The 25,525-nt window shown below is 45.5% G+C and overlaps 1 protein-coding gene across 1 annotated transcript; it reads left to right on the top strand.

Moving 5' to 3' along the window:
• Positions 1-15,081: 15,081 nt before the first annotated feature.
• Positions 15,082-24,625, top strand: LOC145850459 (uncharacterized). The gene is made up of 3 exons (XM_082960910.1): positions 15,082-15,310; positions 18,004-18,481; positions 23,771-24,625. The coding sequence occupies exons 2-3, from the start codon at positions 18,039-18,041 to the stop codon at positions 24,204-24,206; spliced, it is 879 nt and encodes a 292-aa protein (XP_082817036.1). The 5' UTR covers positions 15,082-15,310; positions 18,004-18,038; the 3' UTR covers positions 24,207-24,625.
• The last annotated feature ends 900 nt before the right edge of the window (positions 24,626-25,525 follow it).

Below are 25,525 nucleotides of genomic sequence, written 5' to 3'. Positions count from 1 at the left end.
TCTCTCCTCTACCTTTAGCCAAGAGAGACTAGCATGCATAGTATTGATATTAGCTCTCTGATTACAGTGAAGAGCAAGATGTGCTGCTCTGTTCTGGGCCAGCTGCAGCTCTTCTAGGTCCTTATTTGCAGCACCTGACCATATGACTGTGCAATAATTAAGATAAAACTAGAGCCTGTAGGGTTTGCTTTGTGGAGTGTGGTGTCAAAAAAGCAGAGCATTTCTTTATCAAGAATAGACCTCTCCCTATCTTTATGACCATTGAATCAATTTGTTTTGACCATGACAGTTTACAATCCAAGGAAACACCAGCACAGAGCAATTTAGTTTCCTCAACTTGCTCACCATCCACATTATTCATTATCAGATTCAGCTGTGGTCTAGAACAGGGAATGATTTGTACCAAAGATAATGCTCTTAGTTTTAGAGATGTTCAGGACTAGTTATTCACCATTGTTGCCCTTTCAGAAACATGGTTGACTGAAGAGACATGCTTTATGACATGTCTCCTTATAATGCTGTTCACCGCTGTAGGACATCAAGAGTGGGAGGAGGAGTGTCCATTTTTGTTCATAGACATTTTCAATTATTTGTAAAAGTGGACCTCACACGTACATCTGTGCGAGGTCCACTGATATTGAATCTCTTTTCATTTTCATTTTTTGGTAGTCAAAAAGTGGTGATTGGATGCATCTATTGGCCATCTGATTCTGACATTGTAGTTTCTTTGATATCCTTGCATCAACCTTGGATTTGATTAATAATGAAGATTAAAAACATGTATAATCAGGTCTGCTTACCAGTATTTTCTCACATCTTTCAATGATGTGTTTCACCACTGCTTTCTCTTAGTTAACCACATAAGAGAGAAGCAGAAGGGTTCTGGAAACCTTGGTTTACAACCGGTCACTCAAAATCCCCCCCCCAAAAAAATATTTCATAATATTTTCTCACAAATCCCTCTCCCCTGAATTCTGCAAATTACAAAAAAGTAATTACAAGAATCTTTAAATAATATAAAGTAAACTTGGAAAATCATCAATCAGCTAATGAATAAAAAAAAGCATCTACAACTATCCCATCTCAACGTATTGTTGGATATTACACCTGTAGTGATCCTGATGTTATTTCATGTGAATTTAATAACTTTTATGTGAATGTGGGTTCCTCTCTGTCATCACTTGGATTACATTAAGGGACATTTCCCTTCTCTGCTTCAGTTTGATCCTCCTGATGTAATAGAGGTGATGGAGTTAAATGGTAATTTAAAGAAATCAGCAGCAGGTCATGATGAGATTGGTGCCTCTTTGGTGAAATCAGTGTCTTCCTCGATTACTGAGCCTCAGTCGCACACTACCATTCAAAAGTTTGGAGTCACCTAGAAATGTCCTTGTTTTTGAAAGAAAAGCACATTTTTTGTCCATTAAAATAACATCAAATTGATCAGAAATACAGTGTAGACATTGTTAATGTTGTAAATGACTATTGTAGCTGGAAACGGATGATTTTTTTATGGAATATCTATAGTCGTGGCCAAGATTTTTGAGAATGACTGTCACGTCCTGACCAGCAGATGGAGCTGTTGTTGTAGTTTTGGGGTCAGGACGTGGCAGTCTTGTGTGTGTGATTGTTCTGTGTTGGTCTTGTGACTCCTGATCAGGAACAGCTGGGGATCGTTGTTCCTGATTGGGAGTCATATATGTAGGAGTATGTTTGTCACTTGGTTTTGTGGGTAGTTGTTTTTGCACTGCGTGTTGTGTGCCTGCAAAACTGGTCCTGTCTTATATATTGTTTGAATTGTTAAGTGGATGCTCTACTCCTTTATTTTAATTAAAGATGAGTATTCACATACCTGCTGCGCCTTGGTCCATTTTTACAGAAGACAGCCGTTACAGAACTACCCACCACCAAAGGACCAAGCAGTAGAAGAGGAGGAAGCCACAGGAGAAGAAAATGGAAGAATGGACCTGGCAGGACGAAAGAAAATTCTGGGCGGACAAGTTAAGGGAGCTAAGGGAACCCGAGAGGCAGCCCCAAGATTTTTTTGGGGGGGGGCACACGGGTAGTTTGGCCAGGCCAGGGAAGAGCCGTAAGCCAGCTATCCGTGACTACAGGGAGGTGCGTACGAGGTGGAGGGCGTCATGTTACGCTGAGGTGCGCACCATCTCGCCTATACGGACGCACAGCCCACTTCGCCCAGTACCAGCGCCCCGCAGGTGCCAGGGCAAGGGGAGCATCGAGCCGGAAGGGGTGATGCCAACCCTGCACTCAAGACCGCCAGTGCGCCCTTTCGGTCCGGTGTTTCCCGCTAGACACACTAGCATGGAGGTGCGTGTCTCCAGGCTGGTACGTCCAATACCTGCCCCACGCATCAGGAGTCAACAGTCGTCATCAGAGCTGCCCGCCAGTCAACAGTCACCAGAGCTGCCCGCCAGTCAACAGTCACCAGAGCTGCCCGCCAGTCAACAGTCACCAGAGTTGCCCGCCAGTCAACAGTCGTCGGAGCTGCCCGCCAGTCAACAGTCGTCGGAGCTGCCCGCCAGTCAACAGTCGTCGGAGCTGCCCGCCAGTCAACAGTCGTCGGAGCTGCCCGCCAGTCAACAGTCGTCGGAGCTGCCCGCCAGTCAACAGTCGTCGGCGCTGCCCGCCAGTCAACAGTCGTCGGAGCTGCCCGCCTGTCAACAGTCGTCGGAGCTGCCCGCCAGTCAGCAGTCGCCGGAGTGGCCGGACTGCGCTGAACTGCCGGAGTGGCCGGACTGCGCTGAACTGCCGGAGTGGCCGGACTGCGCTGAACTGCCGGAGTGGCCGGACTGCGCTGAACTGCCGGAGTGGCCGTACTGCGCTGAACTGCCGGAGTGGCCGGACTGCGCTGAACTGCCGGAGTGGCCGGACTGCGCTGAACTGCCGGAGTGGCCGGACTGCCCTGAACTGCCGGAGTGGCCGGACTGCCCTGAACTGCCGGAGTGGCCGGACTGCCCTGAACTGCCGGAGTGGCCGGACTGCCCTGAACTGCCGGAGTGGCCGGACTGCCCTGTTCTGCCGGAGTGGCCGGACTGCCCTGTTCTGCCGGAGTGGCCGGACTGCCCTGTTCTGCCAGAGTGGCCGGACTGCCCTGTTCTGCCAGAGTGGCCGGACTGCCCTGTTCTGCCAGAGTGGCCGGACTGCCCTGTTCTGCCAGAGTGGCCGGACTGCCCTGTTCTGCCAGAGTGGCCGGACTGCCCGGTTCTGCCAGAGGTGCCCGCCTGCCCTGATCTGCCAGGGTGCCCGGCCTGTCAGGATCAGCCCGAGTGGTCCTCCTGCCCTCCGGTCCAGCCCGAGTGGCCCGCATGCCTTCCGGCCCAGCCCGAGTGGCCCGCATGCCTTCCGGCCCAGCCCGAGTGGCCCGCATGCCTTCCGGCCCAGCCCGAGTGGCCCGCATGCCTTCCGGCCCAGCCCGAGTGGCCCGCATGCCTTCCGGCCCAGCCCGAGTGGCCCGCATGCCTTCCGGCCCAGCCCGAGGGGCCCTCCTGCTCTCCGGCCCAGCCCGAGGGGCCCTCCTGCTCTCCGGCCCAGCCCGAGGGGCCCTCCTGTCCCCCGGCCCAGCCCGAGGGGCCCTCCTGTCCCCCGGCCCAGCCCGAGGGGCCCTCCTGTCCTCCGGCCCGGCTCGAGGGGTCCGTCTGCCTGGCGCAGCTATCGGCTCCACCGAAGTGGGCGACGCCAAGGGTGGAGCAGGGTCCACGTCCTGCACCGGAGCCACCTCCAGGATAGGTGGGTTGGGGAGGGAGGGTGTAGCACAGTGCCGTCGTTGACGGCAGCCACCCTCCCTTCCCTCCCTTATTGTTTAGGGGTTATTGTTTATGGGTTTTGTTGGGGATTTTGTTTGTTGGTGTTTTTTCGTTGTTAGGTGCATTCCGGGGTCTGCACCTTGAGGGGGGGGGTACTGTCACGTCCTGACCAGCAGATGGAGCTGTTGTTGTAGTTTTGGGGTCAGGACGTGGCAGTCTTGTGTGTGTGATTGTTCTGTGTTGGTCTTGTGACTCCTGATCAGGAACAGCTGGGGATCGTTGTTCCTGATTGGGAGTCATATATGTAGGAGTATGTTTGTCACTTGGTTTTGTGGGTAGTTGTTTTTGCACTGCGTGTTGTGTGCCTGCAAAACTGGTCCTGTCTTATATATTGTTTGAATTGTTAAGTGGATGCTCTACTCCTTTATTTTAATTAAAGATGAGTATTCACATACCTGCTGCGCCTTGGTCCATTTTTACAGAAGACAGCCGTTACAGAACTACCCACCACCAAAGGACCAAGCAGTAGAAGAGGAGGAAGCCACAGGAGAAGAAAATGGAAGAATGGACCTGGCAGGACGAAAGAAAATTCTGGGCGGACAAGTTAAGGGAGCTAAGGGAACCCGAGAGGCAGCCCCAAGATTTTTTTTGGGGGGGGCACACGGGTAGTTTGGCCAGGCCAGGGAAGAGCCGTAAGCCAGCTATCCGTGACTACAGGGAGGTGCGTACGAGGTGGAGGGCGTCATGTTACGCTGAGGTGCGCACCATCTCGCCTATACGGACGCACAGCCCACTTCGCCCAGTACCAGCGCCCCGCAGGTGCCAGGGCAAGGGGAGCATCGAGCCGGAAGGGGTGATGCCAACCCTGCACTCAAGACCGCCAGTGCGCCCTTTCGGTCCGGTGTTTCCCGCTAGACACACTAGCATGGAGGTGCGTGTCTCCAGGCTGGTACGTCCAATACCTGCCCCACGCATCAGGAGTCAACAGTCGTCATCAGAGCTGCCCGCCAGTCAACAGTCACCAGAGCTGCCCGCCAGTCAACAGTCACCAGAGCTGCCCGCCAGTCAACAGTCACCAGAGTTGCCCGCCAGTCAACAGTCGTCGGAGCTGCCCGCCAGTCAACAGTCGTCGGAGCTGCCCGCCAGTCAACAGTCGTCGGAGCTGCCCGCCAGTCAACAGTCGTCGGAGCTGCCCGCCAGTCAACAGTCGTCGGAGCTGCCCGCCAGTCAACAGTCGTCGGCGCTGCCCGCCAGTCAACAGTCGTCGGAGCTGCCCGCCTGTCAACAGTCGTCGGAGCTGCCCGCCAGTCAGCAGTCGCCGGAGTGGCCGGACTGCGCTGAACTGCCGGAGTGGCCGGACTGCGCTGAACTGCCGGAGTGGCCGGACTGCGCTGAACTGCCGGAGTGGCCGGACTGCGCTGAACTGCCGGAGTGGCCGTACTGCGCTGAACTGCCGGAGTGGCCGGACTGCGCTGAACTGCCGGAGTGGCCGGACTGCGCTGAACTGCCGGAGTGGCCGGACTGCCCTGAACTGCCGGAGTGGCCGGACTGCCCTGAACTGCCGGAGTGGCCGGACTGCCCTGAACTGCCGGAGTGGCCGGACTGCCCTGAACTGCCGGAGTGGCCGGACTGCCCTGTTCTGCCGGAGTGGCCGGACTGCCCTGTTCTGCCGGAGTGGCCGGACTGCCCTGTTCTGCCAGAGTGGCCGGACTGCCCTGTTCTGCCAGAGTGGCCGGACTGCCCTGTTCTGCCAGAGTGGCCGGACTGCCCTGTTCTGCCAGAGTGGCCGGACTGCCCGGTTCTGCCAGAGGTGCCCGCCTGCCCTGATCTGCCAGGGTGCCCGGCCTGTCAGGATCAGCCCGAGTGGTCCTCCTGCCCTCCGGTCCAGCCCGAGTGGCCCGCATGCCTTCCGGCCCAGCCCGAGTGGCCCGCATGCCTTCCGGCCCAGCCCGAGTGGCCCGCATGCCTTCCGGCCCAGCCCGAGTGGCCCGCATGCCTTCCGGCCCAGCCCGAGTGGCCCGCATGCCTTCCGGCCCAGCCCGAGTGGCCCGCATGCCTTCCGGCCCAGCCCGAGGGGCCCTCCTGCTCTCCGGCCCAGCCCGAGGGGCCCTCCTGCTCTCCGGCCCAGCCCGAGGGGCCCTCCTGTCCCCCGGCCCAGCCCGAGGGGCCCTCCTGTCCCCCGGCCCAGCCCGAGGGGCCCTCCTGTCCTCCGGCCCGGCTCGAGGGGTCCCTCTGCCTGGCGCAGCTATCGGCTCCACCGAAGTGGGCGACGCCGAGGGTGGAGCAGGGTCCACGTCCTGCACCGGAGCCACCTCCAGGATAGGTGGGTTGGGGAGGGAGGGTGTAGCACAGTGCCGTCGTTGACGGCAGCCACCCTCCCTTCCCTCCCTTATTGTTTAGGGGTTATTGTTTATGGGTTTTGTTGGGGATTTTGTTTGTTGGTGTTTTTTCGTTGTTAGGTGCATTCCGGGGTCTGCACCTTGAGGGGGGGGTACTGTCACGTCCTGACCAGCAGATGGAGCTGTTGTTGTAGTTTTGGGGTCAGGACGTGGCAGTCTTGTGTGTGTGATTGTTCTGTGTTGGTCTTGTGACTCCTGATCAGGAACAGCTGGGGATCGTTGTTCCTGATTGGGAGTCATATATGTAGGAGTATGTTTGTCACTTGGTTTTGTGGGTAGTTGTTTTTGCACTGCGTGTTGTGTGCCTGCAAAACTGGTCCTGTCTTATATATTGTTTGAATTGTTAAGTGGATGCTCTACTCCTTTATTTTAATTAAAGATGAGTATTCACATACCTGCTGCGCCTTGGTCCATTTTTACAGAAGACAGCCGTTACAATGACACAAATATTAATTTTCACAAAGTTTGCTGCTTCAGTGTCTTTCGATATTTTTGTCAGACGTTACTATGGAATACTAAAGAAAAATTACAAGCATTTCATAAGTGTCAAAGGCTTTTATTGACAATTACATGAAGTTGATGCAACGAGTCAATATTTGCAGTGTTGACCCTTCTTTTTAAAGACCTCTGCAATCTGCCCTGGCATGCTGTCAATTAACTTCTGGGCCACATCCTGACTGATGGCAGCCCATTCTTGCATAATCAATGCTTGGAGTTCATCAGAATTTGTGGGGTTTTGTTTGTCCACCCGCCTCTTGAGGATTGACCACAAGTTCTCAATGGGATTAAGGTCTGGGGAGTTTCCTGGCCATGGACCTAGAATATCGATGTTTTGTTCCCCGAGCTTAGTTAAAAAAAAGTTATCACTTTTGCCTTATGGCAAGGTACTCCATCATGCTGGAAAAGTCATTGTTCATCAGCAAACTGTTCCTGGATGGTTGGGAGAAGTTGCTCTCGGGGGATGTGTTGGTACCATTCTTTATTCATGGCTGTGTTCTTAGGCAAAATTGTGAGTGAGCCCACTCCCTTGGCTGAGAAGCAACCCCACACATGAATGGTCTCAGGATGCTTTACTGTTGGCATGACACAGGACTGATGGTAGCACTCACCTTGTTTTCTCCGGACAAGCATTTTTCCGTATGCCCCAAACAATCGGAAAGGGGATTCATCAGAGAAAATGACTTTACCCCAGTCCTCAGCAGTCCAATCCCTGTACCTTTTGCAGAATATCAGTCTGTCCTTTATGTTTTTCCTTGAGAGAAGTGGCTTCTTTGCTGCCCTTCTTGACACCAGGCCATCCTCCAAAAGTCTTCGCCTCACTGTGCGTGCAGATGCACTCACACCTGTCTGCTGCCAATCCTGAAGTTCTTGATGATCCGATAAATGGCTGATTTACGTGCAATCTTACTGGCAGCAATATCCTTGCCTGTGAAGCCCTTTTTGTGCAAAGCAATGATGGCGGCACGTGTTTCCTTGCAGGTAACCATGGCTGACAGAGGAAGAACAATGATTCCAAGCACCACCCTCCTTTTGAAGCTTCCAGTCTGTTATTCGAACTCAATCAGCATGACAGAGTGATCTCCAGCCTTGTCCTCGTCAACACTCACACCTGTGTTAACGAGAGAATCACTGACATGATGTCAGCTGGTCCTTTTGTGGCAGGGCTGAAATGCAGTGGAAATGTTTTTGGGGGATTTAGTTCATTTGCATGGCAAAGAGGGACTTTGCAATTAATTGCTATTCATCTGATCACTCTTCATAACATTCTGGAGTATATGCAAATTGCCATCATACAAACTGAGGCAGTAGACTTTGTGAAAATGTATATTTGTGTCATTCTCAAAACTTTTGGCCACGACTGTACATAGGCGTACAGAGGCCCATTATCAGCAACCATCACTCCTGTGTTCAAATGGCACGTTGTGTTGGCTAATCCAAGTTTAACATTTTAAAAGGCTAATTGATCATTCAAAAACCCTTTTGCAATTAGGTTAGCACAGCTGAAAACTGTTGTTCTGATTAAAGAAGCAATAAGTGGGAGGCCCCGGTGCACAACTGAGCAAGAGGACAAGTACATTAGAGTGTCAAGTTTGAGAAACAGACACCTCACAAGTTCTCAACTGGCAGCTTCATTAAATAGTACCCGCAAAACACCAGTCTCAATGTCAACAGTGAAGAGGTGACTCCAGGATGCTGACCTTCTAGGCAGAGTTGCAAAGAAAAAGCCATATCTCAGACTGACCAATAAAAATAAAAGATTAAGATGGGCAAAAGAACACAGACACTGGACAGAGGGGCTCTGCCTAGAAGGCCAGCATCCCGGAGTCGCCTCTTCACTTTTGACGTTGAGATTGGTGTTTTGCATGTACTATTTGACGTTTTGTTCATTGGGCGTAACTTTCACTTGGGACGGGGGGGTCCCACACATTCTGAAATTGCATTTTTGTCCCCACCAGTTTTATTATTGCTGCTAAGGTGTGCTTTAGGACCATATGGACGCCTCCGAGTGGTCGGGTAGGCTGTTTGAGGTGTTCAGCCGGCTGGATTTAGGCCCGCGCAGACACCACAGAGCGGGCTGACAGGCTGTGTGAAGGCAAAGCTTCTGGAAGGCTGGCTGGATCAGCACAGAAGAATTGAGCATAGTTCAGTGTGTATGTGTTGCGCTCTTTCACCAAGTTGTAAAAGCAAGCAGAGCAGAAACTGCAGAAATCCTAACTAGTGAAAGCAGAAAACCTAACTAGTGTTTATTTGTAGTGCTGAGTTGGTACTGTAATTGACATGTAACGATAGTTATTGTTTCATCCCCTCTCGGCTGAGGTGAATGAATAAGCTACGCTAGCTAGTAGCTACCACAGCCAGTTTGGCTCTAGCCTCTCGTTGTCTGTCAGATAGCAATATGAGGTGGATATTATTACTATCTAACAGCTGTATGGAAATGTTGTTTGTATGGAAATGTTTTGTGTCCTTTGTTTTGTCCTGTTTCAGAAGTAAATGAACATGGCTAGCTTTTGCCAGTTGATGTACTGTTAGAGGGAGAGCTGGCCAAAAGTTGGCTAACACTAGCTATTATTTTTGCTTCAATCACACTAGACCTACAGTACCAGTCAAAAGTTTGGACACACCTACTTATTCAATTCTTTAAAAAAATGTTTTACTATTTTCTACATTGTAGAATAATAGTGACGACATCAAAACTATGAAATAACACATATGGAAAGTCCTGCAGCAATGTTCCAACATCTAGTGTAAAGCCTTCCCAGAAAAGTGGAGGCTGTTATATCAGCACAGGAGGGACCAACTCCATATTAATGCCCATGATATTGCAATGAGATGAGAGAGAGACGAAACAGAATAGTTTTTTTTTCAAATATCTTTTGGGGGTTGGTCAAATAGCATGGCTTACCTTGGCATCCATGAATACACACCACTGCTAGTCAGGTTACAGAACAGTAGACAAGCCTAGGACCCCTAGACTTAACGAGTACAGTGAAACAGTAGGTTTGTCTAATCGGTTCTGTAACTATATGTATTCATATATTTGAGGCTTTCCTCTCGTGGATCTTGTTGAGGACATCAACAGTGTCCTCCAGCAGGTATTCAAAGAGGCTGTCAACCATCCTCATCTTGATGGCCAACTCCTCGTGCTGCCAATTCTGCATCTGGAGTTGTTCTCCAGGCAGCTCCTGATGCTGAAAGAGACCAACAGGATACATTAGTGTGTGCGTGTGTGTGTGTGTGTGTGTGTGTGTGTGTGTGTGTGTGTGTGTGTGTGTGGTGTGTGTGTGTGTGTGTGTGTGTGTGTGTGTGTGTGTGTGTGTGTGTGTGTGTGTGTGTGTGAATTATGGACAATGACAAGACACTTGTAAAAGGTTTACCAGAATGTGGTCCACCCTGTCCAGCTTCTTCCACTTGAGGCTTGTTGCGAAGGTATGGCCAAACTTCTTGGTCAGGTCCACCTCTACCTTCTTGAGGCCATAGGCCTTTAAAACCTCATGTGTAATGAATGCCTGTGACAGACACAAACAGTATTAATACACAATAATGCATACACGACCGCACACTCACACACACACAATCTCACACACACAGCGCAAGACATAACTCCACAAATCCTGCTTTTGTCTCACCTGAACCTCTGCCATATTATCAAAGCTGAGTTTACACTTGTAGGTGCAGTGTCTGACCTCAGGCTTCTCCCATGGCAGCCTCTTAACTTTTTCTTCTGGGAAGATGTCCTTCAGGATCTCCCAGCTGAGGTCAAAAACAGCCTTTAGGAAAATTAGAGACATACTGTAGGAGGGTCACTCAAAACTACACAAACAATGAGCCACCACTTCGATAAATCCTGTAAAAAAGAAGGTCAGGACGGTTTCGTTCCCTACTATTCCACCATGTTAACTAATTCACACTAATTGGGTGAATTAGCTGATTGTGTGAATCAATATATGAATAGTGTGAATCTATGCTTTTACACCAAGGCTTACCATCCTGTAGCTACGCTTGCTACGGGTCTCCAGATCATCTCCCTCTGCATATATCCCCAGAGGGATGCCTGGCTTGTCCTCGTCAGCCAAGATGTGTGGCCCCTGGGCCAGCTTGCTTTGGGTCCAAATGTGTCCAGTGGCCAGGTGCACCAGCCTGGTCACTGCAGGCACTGTGTGGGGCACCACCATAGGGATCTTAGCCTTTTGTGGCTTAAGCTTGGCTGGTTCTTTGGGAGGTTCTTTGTCACCTGCTTTAGCCTGGGGCTGCTGGTTTCCACGTGCCTTGGCATGGGGCTGCTGGTTTCCACGTGCCTTGGCATGGGGCTGCTGGTTTCCACGTGCCTTGGCATGGGGCTGCTGGTTTCCACCTGCCTTGGCATGGGGCTGCTGGTTTCCACCTGCCTTGGCATGGGGCTGCTGAAGCTTACAGAGTTGCTTCCTCTTTGCCCCACTGTGGCCCAAATCATTGTTGAACCACTCATCCCCGAGCTCATCCAGCAGCTCATCGAGCTCATCGTGAGGTTTGGTATTTTTCACCTCTTTGTCTGGACCGATGGCTTTGGCGACGGTGGTACGGCTGGCCTTTGTCTGGACAGAGTGTGGAACAGAGAATAGTTATACTATGAGAATGTACTGGAGACTTCAAAAAGGAACTTCTCAAGACATGGACAGTACAAAAGCCTCCAAAAACATCAAATGATACGATGGGGTAACTCACCTGGCTGTTGCTCTGCTCAGGAGGGTAGGGTGAGCACCTGCCGGTGCTGCTGGTGCTGCTGCCTCGGCCACTGCTGGAGCTGTGTCTGGAACTGGAGCTCGAGTTGCTCTCCTCAATCTCATTCTCCCCAGAAGACTCAAAGTCCTCCTCATAGTCAGCCTCAGCGTAAGGGTGAAAGACTCATTCAGTGACCCACAGTAGAACATTACCTATGGCCAATGAAAATGTACTACATGTATACTAAAAAATAAATAACAAAAGTTACTCCCTTACCTCTTCCTCTTTCTCCTCATCTGAGGACACCTTCTCCTCCTTCTCTTCAGTGTCAGGGCTGGACTGGACCAAATTGCCATCGGAGGCCTTGGAGTGTTCTTGTTCCTCCTGGGAGGCTTGGACGATCCACACGGCCAGAACCTCCTTCTCCAGGCAGAGCACGGCTTCCTCCACGGCATCCAGCTGGCGTTTCCATTCTAGCAGCTTCTCTGCCTGGCAGCAACGCTGCCAGAGCACATGCTCACGCTTGGTCAGGTACCTAGCAGATGAGACATATCAATTATTTCCCCCACAGATGAACCTGTGCGATTACATAAATCCATATCTGATGACAAAGTGTGTAGTAGGAGTACAGTATTAACTAGATATAAGGACATCAAAACGGAGTTACTTTGAAACCTTGTTGGCCACCTTACGGCTCCTTCTTCCCAATAACTGAACCTCCTCCTATGGGGACCATACATTACAGTACATGTAGTTAGTTACTTATACACAACCATGGTTATGCTACTAAGTACAGTACATACAAAATAAAAGTGGTGTTACTAAGTACATAATACCATAATGGTGTTACAAAGTACACATAAAATCATAGCAGTGTTGCTAAAGTACCCTAAAACTTAAATTAAATGCTTAATCTCAAATAGCTGCCTGTCCCTTTTAAAACATAGGTAGCATAAACGTAACCACATGTATATGGATTTGCATTGGTATACAGTAGCAGTCAAAAGTTGGGACACACCTACTCATTCCATGGATTTTCTTTATTTTTAATTTTTTTTACAATGTATAATAATATTGAAGACATCAAAACTATGAAATAACACATATGGAATCATGTAGTAAACAAAATAGTGTTAAACAAATCAAAATATATTTAATATTTGACATTGTTCAAAGTAACCACCCTTTGCCCTTTGGGCTTTTGAGTGGTGCAGCGGTCTAAGTGTCACGTCCTGACCAGTAAAAGGGGTTATTTGTTATTGTAGTTTGATCAGGGCGTGGCAGGGGTGTTTGTTTTGTGTGGTTCGGGTTTTTTGGTTAATGTTGTACCTACATTTTCTATTTCTATGTGTTTATCTAGTTTTTGTATTTCTATGTTGGGGTTTTGGTAGGACCTCTAATTAGAGACAGCTGGTTGTCGTTGCCTCTAATTGGAGGCCATATTTAGTTGGGGTTTGTTTCACTTGTGTTTTGTGGGTGGTTGTTTCCAGTATAGTCTGTGCACCTTATTGGACTGTTTTCGCCGTTTGTTTTGTTTAAGTGTTTTTCTCTTTAATAAATAAGAAGATGAGCACTTTACCCGCTGCATTTTGGTCCACTCCTTACGACGACCGTGACACTAAGGCACTGCATCTCAGTGCAAGAGGCATCACTACAGTCCCTGGTTCGAATCCACGCTGAGTTATAGTCCGTGTCAGAATGGGTAATTGACAATAAATGGGTCTTACATACATCCAAAATCATTGCATTTGGTTCAAAGCAGCTGAACTCCTAGGAGTAACATTGGATGGTCAGTTAACAGGGGCAAGTCCCAAGTGGATCAGTGGTCTAAAGCACAGCATCTCAGTATAAGATCCCTGGTTCAAATCCAGGCTCCCAATCATGGCCGATCACATCCGGCCATGATTGGGAGTCCAATAGGGTGGTGCACAATTAGCCCAATGTTGGCCAGGGTAGGCCGTCATTGTAAATAAGAATTTGTTCTTAACTGACTTGCCTAGTTAAATAAAAAAATAATTGATGACAGCTTTGCACACTCTTAGCATTCTCTCAACCAGCTTCAAGAGGTAGTCACCTGGAATGCATTTCAATTAACAGTTGTGCCTTATTAATTTGTGGAATTTCTTTCCTTCTTAATGCGTTTGAGCCAGTCAGTTGTGTAGTGACAAGGTAAGGGTGGTATACAGAAGATAGCCCTATTTGGTAAAAGACCAAGTCAATATCATGGCAAGAACAGCTCAAATAAGCAAAGGGAAACGACAGTCCATCATTGCTTTAAGACATGAAGGTCAGTAAATCTGGAACATTTCAAGAACTTTGAAAGTTTCTTCAAGTGCAGTCGCAAAAACCAACAAGCGCTATGATGAAACTGGCTCTCATGAGGACCACAACAGGAAAAGAAGACCCAGAGTTACCTCTGCTGCAGAGGATAAGTTAATTAGAGTTACCAGCCTCAGAAATTGCAGCCCAAATAAATGCTTCACATAGTTCAAGTAACAGACATCTCAACATCAACGATTCAGAGGAGTCTGGGTGAATCAGGCCTTCATTGTTGAATTGCTGCAAAGAAACCACTACTAAAGGACACCAATAATAAGAAGAGACTTGCTTGTGCTAAGAAACTGGTGAATTAGACTGGTGAAATCTGTCTTTTGGTCTGATGAGTCCAAATTTTAGATTTTTGGTTCCAACTGCGGTGTCTTTATGAGACGCAGAGTAGGTGAGCGGATTATCTCCACATGTGTGGTTCCCACCATGAAACATGTCAGATCATGTCTATTGAATATATAAGCCAATGGGGACAATAGAGTGTAATTAATTAATCAGCACATTTACCATGCGAGGGGTCTCCATTCTGAAATAGATCCACTTGTTTCACCAGCCAGTCAAAGCGACCACTCTGTTCAAAGTTTGAGACAAACTGCTAGTGATACTCTAAAACAGAATGCTACCTTGATGATGTAATAATACAGAGCATGGTACATGTAATAAGGAACACTGAGGATGAAGTAATCCATATTAACATTCTTCGAGAGCAGTCAATGTGGTCAAATGTGTGATGTGTGTTAATTCACGTGTATTAAACTTATTTTTTACTTTTTCATATAACTATAACTTAAAATCAAATATTCAGTGTTACTTTCCTTGCGACTCTTTTGTTTCAAAATAAAAGTTGATAAAGCTGAAGGTGAAACAAATTGAGCAGTCCATCTCCATCTCTGACTGACATTGAGTAATTTGTTCTATAAATGTAAGACTAGGCCTCCAACTAGTGTAAAATGTATGATATACTGTAGTTTTACTTCACCATAGTTTCAAATAGCCTTTGGCCCTTTCAACAATTGCATTGATATTTATAGTGTAATGTTCATATTCAGTACCTTAGGCCTACAGCAGTTTTGACTCAAGTTATAATTGATGGGTTAACTTCCAATCCAGAAGGATGTCTAAACCATTCATTGCATGAAGCTTAAAAAAAAAAAAGGCTTTACCAAATAAATTAAATCAGGTGTGACATCAGGCATTTTCAATGGTACATGGTTCACAATAAACATGAATTAAGATGATCAATTAATACATGTTAGCAACATACTAGTTTCTATAGAACATGGGCATACTGTACTTGATCTAACACTGACTGATTCCCTGCACAGAGTAATGATTATTGGGATGATTTCCATGCATAACCAACCCCTTTCCCTCCCTTCCTTCTCCAGGCAGCCTGTGTAGCCTACATTAATCTCAGCTAGACTCCTTGGCTCCCAGCCTCTCTCCTGGATTTAGCTGCACAGCACTAATCATCATCACTCAAGGAATTCACGCGAATTCGTTTTTAATCATAATCTCAGACAATTTGAGGAATAAGAGGAGAATAAGACGAATTTCGTGTCATTTTGATGGCAGGTGCCCTGGTAACTGATAGTATGAAGAAAGGGACGTCACTTCAAGGTAAATGTTGTTTTTACAGATGAATATTTTACAGATGAGTTAATTGGTGTTTTCCCCAACGATCCATTACAGTATTCCCTAGAGCCCATAGTAACATGTTTCTAGTCGTTTATTTGGTGCTCTGATTATACTGTAATGCGCTTAATTGTTTGTTGTCGTTAATATGCTGTCTTCATGAAAACATCCTATTATTCCACATGTACCTGTTGGAAGCTCGGTTTTTATTATCTTTTATTTCATCGATTCGCCGGCGACCCATGTTTCACACGCACAAATTAGTCGAAAGGGAGTATAACTTGGCAGATCTTGTTGCAAACAATTCCAGTACGCATTAAGTGTTGCGCAAGATAACAACCATGGACATATTTGCAAACGAAAAAGGACACAGAATCTCAATGGAGTGGTTAACTTTATAATGAAGATTGAAAAGCATGTGAACGTTCTGATATTATATTATATATCAAGGATTTTATTATGCGTTAGGCTGTGTTTTATTCATTCGCAGCTACAAATGTAATAACAGTACAAACAAAAACGAAACAAGGAAATAACAGTTAGCTAGCTGAAGGAAACCCTCTATTCTATTCTAGCTACCCCATGCCCTTACAGTTTTTGCGAAGGGAGATACTCATGGCCTATGCGGTCCTAATAAGTTGTTTTGTTATTGGATGTCATTGATGTATTGTTGACTACTATGACACATTTCATATGGCAGAATTAAAAGTAATACTAATGGCGAGCTCATCTATATCTTCAACGTAATTAACGTCCAGACTGATATGATTTACATCATGTTGGTTCAAGTGTGTTGCTTATATGATGCTATGTACTATGAGGCCAAGGTCCAGTTTCAGTTATGGCAACACACAAAGCACAATAGAATACAATACATTGGTCTTTCTCAGTGTTCTGCCTGTTGCTGGCTGTCCCTCTACTGTAGCCTAGGTTAGGACAGATGCAGCTCTGCAGTCATGTCTCCTGTGGCTGTACAGGTCTGAAGAGCTGCTGATGAGTGACTCACTCTCTCTCCTGTCTCTGTGTCTCAGCTCTCCCACACTCCAGAATGCTCCTTTCAGCTTCTGCTCAGTGGAAACGGCCTTGTCTCTTCTCTGTCTCAGATAGTGTCGCAGCTAACCGCTGTTCTGTTCTGCCATTGCTAAAATACAGTACTTTAATAGCCCCATAGATCAACAGAGTGAGGAAAGCAGCCAGGGTTCTCATGTCGGGTCCATTGGAGCAATGGGTTTGACAGTGGTGTGATGAACCCCTGGCATTTACGTTATCGTCCAATTATGTGGTCATATTCAGGGCATTTTAATATAGTGCATTGGGTAGATTTGTTCATGTAATCAAATTGCAAACAGGAAAGGTGAGGGTAGAGAGGATCAGGTCATTATTTTACTCAATATAAATAAATGTTGTCCTATTGGTACTTTGTAACTAAGGCATTCAGTTTTCAGCATCCCCATTTTGGAGATTGTATTGTGTTTCCAAGAAACAAAAGTCTAAAGAGAAAGCTTGGTTTTCCATCTATCATTCTCCCTATTTCCCCCTGTAAGTGCTTGGTTCGTTTGGTACATATGAGTTATTAGTGGTTCACTTCACGCAAACAGCTGTGAAAGCTAAAAGAAAATGGCACTGCATCAGGGGAGGTCACTTTGCTTTTCTTTTCATCCATTTGTGTGAAATGGCAAGGTACACCCAATTACTCAGCAGTGAAATATCAATAGAGCCGTACGCCTTCACAAGGACCAGACGTTTAACCCCTTTTATTTGGCAACATCATCATCACTAAAAGGAACGGACCTACGGTCAGATAAAGGTGACTCTGGTATGTGCCTACATAAGACGGAAGGTTAAAGGTTAAAAGAGAGAACCTTGAGGCAGGTGGACTTACTGCCTGAGACAAACATATCTGTTTTCAAAGACTGTAGTCTGCACAAGATAAGACTGAACAGTGGATTTTTCAGCTTGTTATTAGCTTCAGGTTATCCGATTGAGTTACAGAAAACAAATCTCTTTTCTAGGACTTGGCACAGAAAAATATTATCAGCATACATATTTGCAACTCATCGGTAGCTGCAGTCAAATTACAAAATTACCATCTAGTGGCCTCATGGGTGGAATGTCATTAATATGTTTCATAATTTCATAATTAATAAATATTAAAAATAAAAAATCATGCAGAAAATCTGGTGTTTCTATGTTAAACGGTTTTGTTATATTTTAGTCTTCTGTGATGTATATAAAGTATAATGTTGGGATGCAAACTCAAAATGTAATACATTAAAACTCCATATCTGACATGGTACAGGTGTCTTCTTTGTTTTAAGCCCATAACCATGTGTGTGAGGTGTAGACTTTTGTTTCAAAGTACATTTGTTTAAGACTACCAAGAAATACTCTGTGATCCTGATTTAGACCACTGCAGTAAAAGGTTAGATGGAATCCGCAGTAGGGAGAAACAGTGCCACTGACTGCCCCACCACCATTGTTATTGTTTTTGTTGCTGAGCTGAGCAACAGTACATATTGTGCTCTTCTATGGCGTGTGCATTGATGTTAGAAGGGGAAAAATTGTGTTTGTTGTTTGCAATAAATTATATGCTGTTGTAATCACAAATGGAAGTGGCTGTTTCACCATTAGCGATTTCAGATTGAATCAATTCTCTCTCTCTATTTATCTTTCCCTAGCACTATGTTGATCCCAGCAGCCCTCCTATCCAGAGATGCTCACCAGCTCAGACAAATCTCTATCTCTGATGCCCGACCACTGTGCCCCAGTGGGTATGGCTTCCGTGCCCAAAGGCAGCACATCCAGTAGGGGTATGCACGGCACTCGCTCCTCCCTCTCTCTCCCTGAGCCCGAGCCGTGGCGCCGGACCCCCAGCCCAGGCACCACCCGTCAAGGGGGCCTTGTCCAGGAGTCCCGCTCCTGCTCCTTGCAGGTTCCCCACTCCGGCCTGGAGACCCTGGATCTACCCCCGCGGGCGGCCAGCTTCGACGTCGCTTACAGGGTGGAAGAGGCAGGGTCGGACACAGGCTCAGGGTCTGTGAGCCCCTGTAGTATGCAGAGGAGACGAGGTGGCATCGTGGATCAGAGGGATGTGATCAGGGCCCACGAGTCGCACAAGATGCAGAGCACACCACAGGCCCGCAGGAAAGACTGGGAGTAAGTACACAGGATGGAGGGGGGAGGGGTTCTCTCTTCACATCTCTGTCCTGTGTCAAGATTAAAAGAACCAGGGGGAAATAAATGTACAGAATGTATCCAGGAATAGAATGTATACAATAATTTATAGGAATGCACAGAATAATCAGCCTACACTACGTTGGTTGAAGTGTGACAGATTCTCATGTTATGCTGTGATAACAAGACAGAATTGCCAAAGTGGTCAATGGTCAATGTGCTCACCTCATCTGGCTGCAAGTTTATTGGGCTGTACAGTGTCCCTTCAGACCTTACAGTGCCCTGTCTGACTGGCTGTACAAATCTCTAGGTTGAATCTGATGCTGTGTTACCATATTATTGGTGGTTGGGTTCTATCTACTGTATGCGTTGCTTGCTTGTGGAACTTTGATCTCTGGAGCTCTGATTACCTCCTTAGCATCACTCAACTGTGGAGTGCCACTCCATCCCGGTAACCCCACCCCCTCTCTCCCCACATCCCCCAGCACATCTTCTTTATCATACAGTACATACAGCACATTCTGGTATATACTGTGTTCTCTGGTTGTAATTCTCTCTTTGTCTCTGTCTCTCGAATGCTTTCTCTCTCTCCTCTCTCTCTCTCTCTCTAATGCTTTCTCTCTCTCTCATGCTTCCTCTCAATTTCTCTCATTCTCTCTCATTCTCTCTTTTCCACGCTCTCTCTCTCACTCTGTCATACACACTTACGTAATTACTCTTTTGTATCCCTACTACACTCGCACACTCTCTCTCGCTTCGCATCCCCCCACCGCCCCCTCACTCATTCATCATATACAGCCAAACATAATTGGGAGACTTGTTTATTTCTGGTTGCAACCCAATGTTCCAATGTGCAACATTCAACGCAATGGGTCAACTCAGTCTTGCACTATGGTGTCTATCAGGTTTGGAATCATTTTGAAAAATCAGTCTGGGAATCACTGGGAATTCACCTCAACAACAGTTTTTACATGTCAAAATTATATTCACTTTTGAACTCATACAGTTATTCCCACGCATTCCCCCTGAATCCCACCTCGCAGTAGAATGTCTGGCAGAAAGGCTGGGCAGTAGGGTTTATCTTAGTGTAGTGTGCATATCTGACCATTAGAGGATGCCACAGAATCAAACAAAGCATACTGTTGGAAATTAAATAGATAGTGGCGATGATATTGGAAAGAGAAGTTCTTGTTCTTCCCAGATGTACTTAAAAGAGTTTGGGTATTTGCTAAGTATGAATGGTGGCTGTTGTAAATATTCACAATTAACATCCAAAGAGCAGTAGAGATGATTAGGCTATACAAGTAGTGTATGACTGTTTTCAATAAACTTTGAAGTAATTCAAAGTATCTTACAAAAGGCAACAAATAATTTTAATGAAATACGAGTGTGGGTCTGAAGATGATACATTTTTGAAGTGACATCTATTATCTATACTGTACAGGATAAGGATTACTTATCATTATCAGAATGCAACTTTGATGGAGAGGATGGGGTGTGGTGTACAGTTAGGTTATTAATAATGTCTGTTTATATAAGCTTCAGTTATTGGTAGGACCAGATCGACATAACTCAGGAATAGAGAGTGTCTGTTGCTAGGTAACGGAGATAAAGAAAAACGCTAAAGCCACTCCAATCAGCGTTGGTCGGGGTGAAATCCTCTGTCGACAATTACATAAACGCTCTTCTGAGTTCTGCCGATAAGTACACCCATTAATGTTTTAACTCGTGGTGCATGTCAGCTGCATACATTTCTCCCCCTTCCAAAGGAATATGTTTCAAAAGGACTGTGCCTATTTATTACAATGTCCTCCTCCTGAGTGTTGTGAAGAGATAAATACATCATGAGTTTTTCATTCCATGTCTAGAGACACAAGAGATGGCACCGGAAATGCTCTTCTCCTCTTTGTATCTCCAATACAGAAAGTCCTTCTGAAACACATAATAGTGGAGATGTAGTGCAGATTTGGACCACACATACTATATCCCGTTACCCCACCAGTACAGACTGAAGGTCATTCTGTTGTTCCTGATGATGTCAACCATGCTAACCCTTCTGATGCTTTGTATTATGAAGTGACATCTGAAGGCATGAGGATGAGTATGATGATGATGAGCTGAACTAATGATGAATGCATGATTAAGCTATCAATACTGGGTAGTAATCACTTCCAACTGGACTCAATCTGGAAACAAACCATGTGAATCAATGTGTTTCTTTGTGCAACTTTGATGGTTAGATATTGGAATAGGAATGTTGTTGAATTCAACCGTATATATCCTATTAAATTACTAGATGGGATATTTCATAAACCTTCAAAGTTCCAGAATGGGCTGAAAATGGCAGCTATATTGGTCAGGGAGGAATCCAAACCAATCTAATTGGAATGAATGGCAGTAGAGGTATAATCCTTATTTTACTTATGCAGGAAAATAAAAGTAAGATGTGATATATCAGACATTGTCTAATATAATTATTGCCAACCTAAAATATTGTTATATAATTTTCTGTAAAATTGCCTCTAAAATATATGTAAACAGACCATAATTGTCTTAATGTTTGTTTTCTTGGAAAAATGTGAGCGCTATTATATGATACAATATCAGTACTTGTTGCATTTACAACTTGTCTAAGTTCTATCATCAGCTGATTTCAGAAAGTGTATGGCTGTGGATTGACTGCATTGTTTGAATGGAATGTTGGCATATTGGCAGTTAATTAAAACATTTATGGAATCATTCCTCTAAGACTGTCTGGCTAGCTAGCTAACAAACATACAGTGGAGATACATTCTTCAAATTCATTACTTTGCACAATAATCTTATCACAGCACTGGCAAACCATGGTTTACCAACTCCCTGACCAAAATGGCTGACCTTTATCCCATCATAAGAAGGTTAATGTCCATTCTAGTATTCTAATTCTATGCTTTCAACATATGAGCAGCGCTCATAGTCGTTCATTTAACTTATTTTACCAGAGTGAAATATTATTTGAAGGCGGTATTGGCCCCTCCGTTTATCTAGAGGGACTGAAACCTTGACATGGTTTGCCAGAAGCTGAGTTGCCCTGGGGGAGAAACCGATTTCTGTAGGAAGTGGTTGCTCTATTGTGCAACATGGCTTTTGTTGGCTAAATGAAAAGAACATAGCAGAAATTCAAGAGAGCTGTGTCGCTATGGAAACAACTGCTAAGAGAGAGAAAAACGAATTTCATGTTCATAGAAATGGACAAATATTTTAGGCCCACCTCTTAGGGTCTTTTCTGGTGCTTTATGTAATGGATGTTTAAAAAATATTTACATATCACTTTATGTACTGTAGTACTATTGTCTCTCTCTTTCTATTTTCTATTTCTCTGTTTCTCTCTCACTCCCCCCCTCTCCTTCTAAAGTATCTACACATATACCCATAGGGATAGAGGGAGGGATGGGGGATGTGGGGTTGGGATGAAGTGGTGGTCATTTTTAAGATCCATTACCACATCTCCCTCCGTCCCCATTGGGAAGGGAAGAACAGTGGCAGATGGAACGAGAGAGCCCCGTGTTGCCAAATTAGGTCTCCATCACACTCTGAATTAGTGTGAAAGCCCCTGCTTTCTTCTCCTCTCTCTCCCACATAAAGGGGGGCAGCTCCTCAAGATCTATTTCATGATCTATTTTTATTTCAGACATTATATTCCAATATTAGCTCAATGACCTGGATTGGTTAAATATTTTTAATATTATCCTACAAGTCTGTCTTCATTAATAAACATACTGTATCTCAATGCTCTCACTGTGTAGCTTAAAGCTAATATGTAACATTTAAGGTGGACACATGGAAATCTGTTCCTTAACACCAGAGGAAACCAGACTTCTTTGTGTGATAATGTTTACCTTTCAATTGGGGAGGCTTTCAGCAGTTTTCTTGGTTCCAATAAGTTCTCTTTGTCTCAAGTCTTTGTTTTAGTCTTATGATGGTGGCTCTACAGAAACGCAGGCTATGCTGATAGTGTGTTAATTAATGCAAGGACTGTGACCTAGTGGTACCAATGACACAGGTCATGCTTTGCAAGACATGTTTGTTTAAATGCATTGCAGAGAAAGGGGCCTATTTGTGTGGGCAGATTGTTTGTCACCTTATTTTCTAGCTGTACTTTACTTTAACATAATGCTAACACTTAGGATCACTAATGTGTTCCTTTACTTTCAGAGGTGATTTTACCCCCACCCCTCTAACCCCACCCCCTTAGGAATTCTGGTTCTTGTTTTAAATGTAGAACTTACAAGGGCATGTGAATGGTGTGGATAATGGAGATAGAATGCATAGATAGTTTCCATATGTATTTTTGGAAACTGCCAATTCTGACAAAATGTCAGTGTTCATCCTTGAACACTGAAATATATATTGCCATGGAAACGGAAATATGATTTTTCTATCTCATGACAATTCTCATTCAGATGTACATACATTATGTTGAAAATTGCCATAGGCTACTGAAAGACGTGGGAGGGGTTGCGCAAGTGTGCGGGAGCTCGCGCTCACTCTGCTTCGTGGTCATTTGGCGGCAGGTAAACACATTGAAAGATAATCGTTCGCGGATCAAACCAGTATTCTAGCGCCAAATGGTTCTCTCTGCAGAAACAATTACGTGTATCATTGTTAAACGGATAAAAGAATTCGAAAATGTTTTAGAGATACAAATTGGTCGCTTCGGAAAGTTACCAAAATCTATTTTGACTGGATGAGAGGAGATGCGTAAAGTTTTTGGAGACGAGGATACATGTCCCGTGGACTCCATTGTCTAACGAAGATCAACTGGGTTTAGGCTAAATATGCATTCTATAGTGTACGTTACTGAATTTACATGTTTTTAGAAAGTGTTAAGTGAAAAGTCGGTGAATGTTGTTCCTGTTCCGAGTTTATCCAGTGATTCGCTTATGTTGAAACTTGCCTGGAGCGTGACTAACCATCACCGTTCACTCGCCCGGACAGATGGGGTGATCTAGATGGAAATATTTTACAATCCGTGTAATCAAATCGTTATACATTATTAGTATGAAAACTCAACAGGAAATGTACCTTTTGTAGTTCACTTCAGTATGGAATGACATTGCATGTAACTTTTGTTTGGGGGGGGGGGGGGGGGGGGGGGGGGCTCTTTGCGCCTCATCAGGTCGGCTGTCAATGGATATTTTATTACTCTACCAACAAATTTGCTTTTTAATTTGTTTTGATATCCAAGGCAACAGCATATAGCAAGTTTTATCCTGGTTTTCCCCTCCATAGAATGGCTCGGTTTGGAGATGAGGTTCAGATGACGATGGATTCCCGAGACTCCGGGGACCCGGAGCGCGGGGAGGACGGCGGGGACACGGCTTCAGGTACAGGGTCAGGGACGCTAAAACAAACCAAAGCGGCGAGGGCGCGCACCATGGCTCTCTACAACCCTATACCCCACCGGCAGAACTGCCTCACTGTCAACAGGTCGCTCTTCATATTCGCCGAGGACAATTTAATTCGGAAAACCGCCAAGAGGATCATAGAATGGCCATATCCTTCCTTATACTATACATACTCACTCACACGTTATGTCTACCTGAATATCACAGCACTCAAGATTTGTTTTGTGTTGTCCGTCCGTTGTCAAACAGTATTGCTAACTGCTACTTTGACTGTGGTGCATATCAGCACAATGGACAGCGCCGATACTTATCTATATTAAAATGGCTGTCCTCAGTCCTCACTTTTAATTGAGTTCTTTAGATTTGATTGGACTGTTATAGTAGGCCTTCAGTTTGTTCTTCTTTTTTATTTTCTTCATTTTTTGAGGTACATTTGTCTATTAGTCAGTCTATTAGTCCGAAATACACATGTTTTTGTTGTTGCCTTTTTCTATGCTAAATCTATCATTATCCACCAAAGACCACAGAGACTGCTGAGTTTTGTCATGCTTATACATACGGTATAATGCTTATACTAATACGTTATTGTGCTTTACAGATAATGCATTGATTCCATAATGCAATACACTGCTCTTTTGAGATGTATCATCATACGTTGTGCCACTCTACTGCTTCCTGTTATTTAACCACCATCCCAGTTGTTGTGTGGGTGTACAACCAGAGTGGTCAAGACAAGCTGAACACAGATGGTTGGAGGTATTTTTTAAAATATTTTATAAATATCATTTTTTTACCTTTATTTTGACAGGTAGTCATGCTGAGTGTGAGTGTGAATGTGAGACTGTCAGTGTTCAGGACCAGATAGTCTTTTGTTTTCTGCACTTGATTGAGCTTGTGTGAGGCAATGGAACTAATAGAAAAGTCCCAAAAGTGCAAGTCCCGCCCACCTGGCACTTCCAGGCAGGTTCAATCAAACCTATTTTAAAGAAAACTATACTTTTTGAACCCAGGTCTAGTTGTTGGTGGTGAATATTCATTCAAGTGGCTGTGAATGACTAATGGAAGTCAAGGCTCTGGAGAGTATTATTTTGTTGAGGAGTATTATTTTGTTGAGGAGTATTATTTTGTTGAGGAGTATTATTTTCTTATTGAGATTGGCTATTTGTAACTAGTTTGAGTCGTGCCGACATGATGAAGACTCATCAATGTGATTTACAGTAGCTCCCAGAGGCCCCCGCCACAGCCCTCCTCAGTGAGTTAATGACACCATTTTCACTCAAGGCTAGAAATTAATAATGAAGGAGAAAGTGTCTCATGTGGCGCCTCTTACGATAGCCAAGACAAACACAGTCTCTCATGCACACACGGCTGCACACACACACACACACACACACACACACACACACACACACACACACACACACACACACACACACATTAACAGAGTGATGCAGCAGCAAAGCTGTGGGTATCACAGTTTACATACAACAGGTCCCTCGAAGTGTTGCCCTGTGGGAAAGAGGCTCTCAGGCCAAAGTGACTTTTGAGCACACTCAGATAAATGTTACTGTAAAAGGTTGTTGCCATGGATACTACATTAGCTCTGACTGCTTTGATGCCAGTCTCCATTTGAACCATT

Source organism: Salmo salar, chromosome 14 (assembly GCF_965601325.2).
Source record: "Salmo salar chromosome 14, fSalSal1, whole genome shotgun sequence".
Lineage (NCBI taxonomy): Eukaryota > Metazoa > Chordata > Actinopteri > Salmoniformes > Salmonidae > Salmo > Salmo salar.
This window is presented reverse-complemented; position numbering and strand designations above follow the sequence as displayed.